This window comes from Phoenix dactylifera, chromosome 11, assembly GCF_009389715.1.
Source record: "Phoenix dactylifera cultivar Barhee BC4 chromosome 11, palm_55x_up_171113_PBpolish2nd_filt_p, whole genome shotgun sequence".
NCBI lineage: Eukaryota > Viridiplantae > Streptophyta > Magnoliopsida > Arecales > Arecaceae > Phoenix > Phoenix dactylifera.
The window spans coordinates 7,053,471-7,062,886 of record NC_052402.1 but is presented as its reverse complement, the minus strand read 5'-3'; the positions used below and the strand labels follow the sequence as shown (position 1 = coordinate 7,062,886).

At 47.0% G+C, this 9,416-nt stretch overlaps 1 protein-coding gene across 2 annotated transcripts; it reads right to left on the bottom strand.

Annotated features, from left to right (window-relative positions):
- Nucleotides 1-459: 459 nt before the first annotated feature.
- Nucleotides 460-3,496, bottom strand: LOC103714453 (probable splicing factor 3A subunit 1). 2 transcript variants are annotated; one of them, XR_605223.4, is made up of 3 exons: nt 1,217-3,496; nt 711-1,071; nt 460-631 (listed from the first exon to the last, which is right to left on the bottom strand). XR_605223.4 is itself a non-coding variant. In XM_008801705.4 (2 exons), the coding sequence occupies exons 1-2, from the start codon at nt 3,380-3,382 to the stop codon at nt 802-804; spliced, it is 2,436 nt and encodes an 811-aa protein (XP_008799927.2). In that variant the 5' UTR covers nt 3,383-3,496; the 3' UTR covers nt 460-801. The 2 variants fall into 2 exon arrangements, 1 of the variants encoding a protein (XP_008799927.2); XM_008801705.4 differs by having other exon boundaries at nt 460-1,071.
- Between the last annotated feature and the right edge of the window lie 5,920 nt (nt 3,497-9,416).

Sequence of the window (9,416 nt, the reverse complement as noted above, 5' to 3'; positions counted from 1 at the left end):
AAACAGGGAACGCGGCCGCGGGCTCGGCCTCCACTGCGCCCCCGCGGGCTCTAGCCCCCCACAAGCATATGCAGTGCTCCTTCTCCGTCCCTCCCCCGCTCGCTCTCTTTCTGTTTTTTTCAGCTCCAGCCGGTATTCTCTTGGTATGGGCTTGGTTCCAAACCGGTACCGAACCGAATCGGATGTCGACCAGTACAACATTCGGTACCGATTCGGCAATCCTTGGTTTAAACCTAAAAAAAGAAAAGAAAAGAAAAGAAAAAAGAATACTACCTGTAACCCAATCGGTCCTACATGGGAACTGCTGAATATGGTGTAAAAGGCATTGCATGTATAATAAGCATCATCAACCTTTATAACATAAAGAATAATATAACCAACCTTTTAGAAACTGCCCTATGGAAAGTAGAACCTCTGGACCATGCAGTAGAATTGAAATTATACAGGACATAGAAGGCATTGACTTAAAAAATATTCAATAGACCCTTAATATCATTTATAGTTGTAAAACATACACAAGAAATGCACCAGTTACAAAAGAGAGAGAAATGAGAGTAGTGGACACCATAAGTACAAAATAGCAATAGATAATGCCATGGCCGCCTTGCACTCTGGAGGAAGACATGGCATTCTGCAATAACACATCAGAAAAGATCACAACCTAATTGCACATCTGCACTAAGAATCAGGAAATTTCATCAGTTACTAACCTAGGTAAGTTTTAATATCCACCTCCTGAAAGCAAAAGTCTCATCCTGAAAACGTTTCCATGGTAACCTTCCAATGCAACAAAAGGAGAGATCATTTCTTTCTCCCACCACGCTCCCTTAGAGCAAGAGTTAGTGTCTCTCCAGCGCCAATGTTGTAATAAGCAAGAGTAAGATTGTCCTTCAGAAATCCTGCTCGGCTGCTCAATTTCTGCTTATTAGCAGGAAGTTGAATCTCCCCAGCAATCTTCTCCTTGAGACTGCCAACAGTCTCAGACAAAGACTGGATCATGATCTCCAGCATCTGGCCTTTCAAGTTTCCTTCATCAACATTGGGAACAGATACAGAAATGCGAACAGGTCCCTACAAAAGTAATAGGTAGATTAGTTGTTTACCCTGTAATCATTAGTCAATCCATTGAATGATTAAAATAAATACAAGACTAAAATCTTGAAGAAAAAAGAAGCATATAACAACAGGAAATGTTCAAGATCATAATAGGCATTACCGGATGCTGAGCAAGGAATTGATCCTCTGGTACGAGTGAAACATCATCAGTCCTCTGTCTCTTTGGCTCCGGCTCATCAGGTAGCGGTGGAGGAGCTTCCTCGGGAGGAGGTGGTGGCGGCAACCCTTGTGGAAGAGGCGGCGGCAGGACCATTGGCATGTTAGGTGGCGGCATGGGCATATATGGTCGGGGAGCCACCAAGGGAGTGAACTGTGATCCGGGTGGTGGTGGTACAGGAATGGATGGTGGCCGGCTCATCATAACAGGCTGCTGGGTTGAAGTCATAGGCATTGATGGAGCTGGAGGCCTCACAGATGAAATCATGGGGACAATTCCAGGCCTTGGCGGCGGGGCAAACATACCTCCACTGGCGGCGCCGGCGGAAGAATAAGGGGCTGCATTTGGAGGGAAACGAGGAATATTCAGAACCAATCCCGGTGGTGGCGGGAGAGGACGCACTGATGGTACGCCGGGCTTCGGAGGAGGAGGAGCAGGGCCCGGAAGAGTCCTCTCATCATCATTATTGTTAGCATCCGCTTGTTCCTCGCCGGAAAAACTCTGGGAGAAGGCTTGAGTCGCAGTGCGGCCAATGCTACTGGAGTGCCCGTCCCATATGACCTGCTTCGGCTGTTCATCTTTCTTCTTCGCGATCTCCGCCTTAACAGCATTCGAGACTTCTTCCTCCGTGGTCCCAAAGATATCAGGACGGGTTCGAGCGAGCCCCACGATGTTCCTAGAGATCTCATCATCGGCAGCAAGGGTCGTCTCCCGGATCTTTGCCATCATCCTCTCCTTCTGCTCCTTGTACTTGGGATCTATGAGCGAGATTCGCATGTGCTCGGCCATCTCATTAATTGGAATCAGCTCGCCGGTGATCGGGGAGATGACAAACTTGGTCGCGTCTCTTTCGGCAGGGATCCTCTCCTCTGGCCGCTTCCAGTTCTTTACTATCCTCATTGGAGGCTCCGGTTCATCTGCAGGAGCCGCCTCTGCTTTGCTCTTGTTCTCAACCTCGCCATTCTCATCCAGTCTCGCCGCCCTCATGCCTTCTTCTACAAGCTGGACCTCCTCCTCGTCCATCTCCATCTCCACCTCCTTTCCTGGCTCGACGGTCTCCATCGGCACTTGATCGTCCAAAGCTGACATCTTGCTCCTCCTGATAACGTCCTCCAGTGTCATCGGCACCGGCAGCTCTTCATCCTCGTCGTCAGCGAACTCGATGGTCTCCACCACGACGAAATCATGCCAGTCGATCATCGCCATATGCAGCCTCTCCTGCTCGATCTCGTCCTCGGCCTTCTGCCTCGCCTGCTCCTGGGACCGCTCCCACTCGAGGCGGTGCAGGCACCGCTCGAGCACCGTGGTCATGTCGGTCACGCCGTTCCGCAGCTTCTCCGCGACCCCCTTGGGCGGCATGAGCACCTTGGAGTAGGCGTCCGTGAGCGCGGTGAAGAAGGTGAACATGCTGTGGGTGGGCCGCAGGAAGTGGAACTGCGGGTTGGTGGCCTCCCGATTCGAGAGATTATTCAAGAAGCCCTTCCCGTTCCGGGCGACGAACTGGGCGGTGAGCTTGATGATGTCGAGCTCCTCCCCGGTGATCCCCTCGGGGAGCCGGACGGTGTACTGCTCGGCCTCGGGCGGCTCGAGGACCTTCCGAGGGGGGATGCGGAACGGGGCGGCGGGGTCGGGCTTGGCGGCAGAATCGCCAGAGGGTACGGCGGGGGCGGAAGAATCGGGGGGAGGGGGCGGCTGCGGTTGCTGCTGCTGGGAGGAGTCGGCGCCGGCGGCGGGTTGTTGGGAGGATTGAAGCTGGGAGCGGAATTCGGAGACGCGGTGCTGGTAGTAGGCGTGGTAGGGATCGGAGGGGATGAGGAAGTTGAACTTGGCGTTGCCGGCGTTGTTGGCGAGGATGCGCTTCTCGAACTCGGGGCCGTTCTTGGCGACGAAAGTGGCCGTCTTTTCGATGATCATCCGGATGTCAGGGGGAGGGTGGATGATGCCGATGGTCCTCGTGTGGGTCGCCACCGCCGGCGCCGGAGCGGCGGCGGGTTGGTCTTCTTTAGCTTTCTCGTCATCGTTCTTCTCGTCGGGGAGTTGGGCAGGGGGAATAGGGCCGAGATTGCCATCGGAGGGCGGGGCGGGGAGGGGGAGGATGGCGCCGATCATCGCTCCCCAGGGTCAAGAAGAATCTGCCAAAGAAATTGGGAAGAGAGGCGGCCCGGATCGACCGCGGCTATCGCTGGCGCTCCTAAAATAAAAGGGGAAGAGGCGACGAAGTGGAACCCTAATAAGCAAACTCGGGTTTCTCGAGGGATCGTGGGATAAGAGATCGAGAGAAGTCTAGACCGAACCGGGACCGGTTTATCGCCTCGTACTGCGACCGCGATATGTTGCTGAGCCCGATCCCGTCCCCACGGTCCATCAAACCACTGGGATAGTGGAGTGGAATTCTTTGAGAATAATAAGCTCGTTGATCTGGTCCGTTACTTTATGATAAAAAGAATGTAATAAAATTCCATCATGTTTTGGGACCTAACTGCAAAAAGTACATTTATGGTAATTAGTATTTCAAAGTAGAATCAAAATTGGAATTTTATACTATATTTTACATTTAAAATTTGCTAAATGTAGTTGAAAGATAGTTGAATAAATAAATGGTATGGCATTTTCATGTAAGATAGAAGTCAGAAAATTTTAGGAGTTCATTGCCGCGAATAGACTGATTAATTTGGGATTCATCGGGACGAGATCTATCTGGTGCAATAACAGACGGGGCCAAGCGAGAGTATGGAAGCAGATTGACCGAGTGTTTGCCACGGCAGAATGGATTCAGCACTGGTCGGACTTTTGGGTGTCTCATCTACCGTGGATAGCTTTGGACCACTGTCCTATTATGGTGAGTACCTAGATTGTGTGCCCTTTTTTTAGCCCTTTTTTTGTATGTGCTGAAACGGGCATTTCATACATCACGGGTAGCCTTTTCTGTTTTGAGAAGATTTGGCTTTCCTACCCCTGGTCGTGGGAGGTTGTAAGAGAGGCTTGGCAGATGACCGTGCAGGGAAATGAGATGTATAGGGTGACTGGGAAGTTGGAGTTGATCAAACGCCGACTTAAGAAGTGGAATCGGGTAGAGGTGGGGAACATCTTCAGAAGGCTTGAGAAGATTGAGGTTTCAATTGCTCACCTCTAGGAGTGGGAGGAGGGGGGGCTTGACGGAGGAGGAGTAAGGACAATTTAGAGCCTGTTTAGCTATGCACAACTCACTTCTTCGGCAACAAAAAATCCTATGGAGCCAGAAGTCGAGGATTCAATGGGTTATGGAAGGAAGACAGGAATACCAAGTTCTTCCACCAATCGACGGTCATTTGCTAGTAGAGAAACAGAATTAGCAGCATCAGTAAGAGTAGTGGGCAGATGATGGAGGACCTTGAGGCTATTAGGAGTGTGCTAGTGCAGTCTTCAAATCCAGATGGACAGTCATGTCGGGTGGTAGGGGATCACCCACAACTCATGCACCAGTGTTGAGGGTGACAAAGAAGAAGAACGCAGAGTTGATTTGGCCAGTATCAAGTACGAAGATCCAGAAGGCACTCTGGTTGCTAGCTAAGGAGAAGGCACCGGGCTCGGATGTTTATCCTCTAGTATTTTTCAAGAGATATTGGCACATTATCAGGAAAGATATAACTAAGGTTGTTCAACAGTTTTTCATTTTGGCCAGCATGCCATGTGAGTGAAAGTAGATCTTCATCACTCTGATTCCAAAAAGACAAGATGCGTCACAATGGAGCTACTATTATCTGATTAGCTTATGCATTACCTTATACAAGATAGTTACAAATATTATAGTGAGAAGAGTAGGGAGACTTCTACCAAGGCTCATCTGCCCTGAGCAAGGGGCGTTTTTGGGGGGCGCAACATCTTCGACAATCTGCTGATAGCCCAAGAGTTCATGGCCGATCTTCAAAAAGCGGCTGGAAGGAGGAGCTTGATGGGCATCAAGCTTGATATGGAAGGAGTCTATGACACGATAAACTGAAGCTTCCTGGCACAATCCTTAGAGAGCTTCAGTTTTCACCAGCGGTGGATTAGATGGATTTTGGGGTGCATCCGGACTCCTTCCTTTGCCATCCTAATGAATAGCATACCATCACTGTTCTTTGAGTCTGCGGTAGGATTGTGGTAGGGATGTCCGCTATTGCCTCTCTTATGTATCATTTGGCAGATGTATTGTCCAGGCTACTGAGGTTCAGTCGCTGGAGGCCTATAAATTGGTGGAGAGGTTGGTCCAGATCTCCCACTTGCTATTTGCTGATGACTGCTTATTGTTGGCTCAAGCTACAAGACATTCGGTACAGATGCTACGGGAGATTCTGGTCGTATTGTGAGGCTTTCGGGCCAAAAGCAAATCTGGCTAAATCTGTGATTTGTTTTAGCCCGAAGATGAAGCTACGACTAAAAAGAACTATCATGGAGATCCTGGGCATGGGAGAGCAGGGGAACACTTTGAGATATTTGAGAGTTTTGATCACTAGTCCGCGACTGCGATGAGGGGACTGCTCAGCCATCGAGCATAACATTAGGCACAGGATGGAGGGGTGGCAAGCGGTCGCCTTATCGATAATGGAGAGGATTACCCTTGTCAGGTCGGTCCTTAGCTCGACCCAGTTTATTTATTATCTAACGCTATTATTCTGATGGTACCCTTGAGGTCTCTAGAGTAGATGTTCAGAAGCTTCATTTGGGAGAGGCGAGAAGAGGGAGGACGCAGCACTCACCTCCTCGCGTGGGACATGATTTGTCAGCCAACTGGATGGGAAGGTCTGAGAGTTCATTCCCTGATAGCTAGGCTAGAGATCATGGTGACGAGACATGTGGCTAGGTACCTTCTAGATCCCGAGAGCCTATGGTGCATGCTGATGAGGGCAAAGTATGGGGAGCGGGTGGTTGGGTCGGTCTTTCGCACTAGGTGCCGCTGCTCCATCTGGAGAGAGATCTGCACCCGTACTCCGATGGTGCTCCTTTGGATTAGATGGGTCATTGGGGATGGCCGAGATGTTGATGCTGAGCTGCCTCTCGGGCAGTGGCCCACCATATTTGACCCAGAGTGCCTAGCAGAAAGAAGTATGTGACCAGCTCGCACCTGGGGAGAGAAGATGGGATACGGATCGAGTGTGCAGAGCTTTTGGGGAGCAGCTAGCGGAGAGAGTTTTGGCCCTATCAAAGATTGGATGTGGATCGAGTGTGCAGAGCTTTTGAGGAGCAGCTGACGGAGAGGGTTTTGGCCTTACCAATTCCTACTGGGGAAACCAGGGACAAGAGGGTGTGGAGTGCGACTGGAGGGACGAAGTGGGTGCCCGTGACCTACAAGCCCTGGTCAGCGAGGGGTCAGCCTGTCGAATGGATGGTGGGTGGATCTGAAGGCTTCGTATTCATCCCTATGTCGCCTTTTATCTTTGAAAGATAGTTGGAGCTGTAACAAAATAGGACCTCACCTAAAATAGCTAGCTGAAAGATATTATTTGGGTTCCTTGATCCTATATAAGTACCCAAGGTCTATCCAACGAATAACTGATGTGGGACTAAACACACGCCCGCATGGGCCCTCACATACTCCGTTCGTTTAAGCCTTAACGTACTCGTCAGGCTAAGAGTTCAAATTCATTTAAATCTAATCACAAGCACCACGATTTGCTCGTGGTTAGCCCCAATAGATCTATGTTGCAGTGTCTCTTAGTCCATATAGGTTATAAGCTGGGTCCGCTTTGATATCATTTGTAACAACCTAGGACCTTACCCAAAATGGCTAGCCGAAAGGTATTATTTGGGTTCTTTGATTCTATATAAGTACCCAAGATCTACCCAGCAAATAACTGATGTGGGACTAAACATGCACCCGCATGGGTCCTCACAGGGGCTGCTTGCCAACGAGAAGTGTGCTGGCAAGGCGGGGGGTGCATGACACTTCAGCATGTGAGGGATGTCCCGGTGAGGAGGAGATCATCAGTCATGTACTATTTGGGTGCCCCCATGCAAATCAGGTGTGGGGTTGGGTCATAGATTCATCACAAGAGGTGGCTTCGATAGAGAAATTCCTAGACCAGCTGAAGGAAGCTCGGCGGTGACCAAGCACTCTGGAGTGGGGTATCAGGTGCACATATGTGTTCTATCACATATGGCTGGACAGATACATCCAGATTTTTGAGGGCAGAAAAGTGCACCTGAGGATAGTGGCAGATAGAACTTTACTTCATGCAACAGAGATCACCAGTACTATTATTGTATCAAGGTCTAGGTCGGCCAGGAACATTTGGAGCTCCTATTTAGCTTATGTAGCGCCCAGGATCATTCTGGTCTCTTGGGAGCCCTCACCTTCTGGTCTTTTCAAGGTTAACTTCGATGGCAGTTTCACTGGTGATGGAGACAGAGGTGGAGTGGGCTTTGTGATTAGAAATCATGAATCCAGGCTTGTGGCAGCCGGGGGTATAATGATACTTGGATTATGTATACGTGTTTATGTACAATAATACTAAGGTTTGTGTGGGGATCGAGACATATCTCTACTCTTTCAAACCTCTAGCAAATATTTCATATTTATCGTTGAGTTTTGTCGTAAATAATTTAAAACTTCTTTTATGTTTATAACGTGTTCTGACGTAATGGTTTCTTTTCACCAGAAGAATTTAAATATACTTTGTCGGCAAATATATGCTAAGTATTAAAATTAGCCTATTTGCTTTTATTATTTTTGTTTCACTTATGTATTGCTCCTTATATTTGTTCCTCTTTGTGTCAACGTCAAATAACACTTATGGTATTTGATTTAATTATAACAAGTTGATAATGCCTAAGATGTTTGCATTAAGTAATCGAGGGATCATTCTGGTCTCTTGGGAGCCCTCACCTTCTGGTCTTTTCAAGGTTAACTTCGATGGCAGTTTCACTGGTGATGGAGACAGAGGTGGAGTGGGCTTTGTGATTAGAAATCATGAATCCAGGCTTGTGGCAGCCGGGGGTATAATGATACTTGGATTATGTATACGTGTTTATGTACAATAATACTAAGGTTTGTGTGGGGATCGAGACATATCTCTACTCTTTCAAACCTCTAGCAAATATTTCATATTTATCGTTGAGTTTTGTCGTAAATAATTTAAAACTTCTTTTATGTTTATAACGTGTTCTGACGTAATGGTTTCTTTTCACCAGAAGAATTTAAATATACTTTGTCGGCAAATATATGCTAAGTATTAAAATTAGCCTATTTGCTTTTATTATTTTTGTTTCACTTATGTATTGCTCCTTATATTTGTTCCTCTTTGTGTCAACGTCAAATAACACTTATGGTATTTGATTTAATTATAACAAGTTGATAATGCCTAAGATGTTTGCATTAAGTAATCGAGGGTTACAAATTGGCAAACTCTCGTGAATATGCATTTGATATTCATAGAATGGTTTATTGGTTCAAGATAAGGTTCCATCCTTATCAACATGGTAAGTAGATGCAATAACAAATCAAATACAATCGTTTTCTCACACAATAGCTCACACTCATTCAATATACGATCATGTATTTTTAGTGATTATTTTTCAATTTATTACCTAATAAAGGGTAAGTTTTATTGTTCAACATCCGCACGATCAACTCTTATCGTGTTCGACATTTCTCCTACACTAATCACTTACCACCCACATCCTAAAGATGTCTAGATGTTAAATTTCCCAACCCAATAAAAAGCATATGCTGCATCGATCTTCATGTATATCCATCTCTTACACTTTCCATTGCTTTGATTTGGATAGCAAAATTGCCTTCACCATCGACATTATAAATTACAAAGACAATGTTTTCGACATCAATTAAGTGTAGCATTTGTGTAAGATAACGCTGCTCTTCAAATACAACAAGCTTGGGTCAACTATCACAGCCGAGTTTCCCTCTTTTTTTTTTTGGGGTGGAAATGACTATTCATTCATATAAGTTTAATATGAGTATAATCTGTTAAATCATGGAAAAGTAATAACAACAAAAGAGAAAGAACGTCTAATGCAGACGTCCACAAAAAATCTCCGAAATGCTGGACGACAAAAGAGATGACCCAGTCTACAGGCCTATTTGCCTTTCTAAATTCGTGAGCTGTTTAAAAACCGTCCATCAACTGAGCCTGCGAGTTTTTCTTCAAAGCACATACAATCGGCT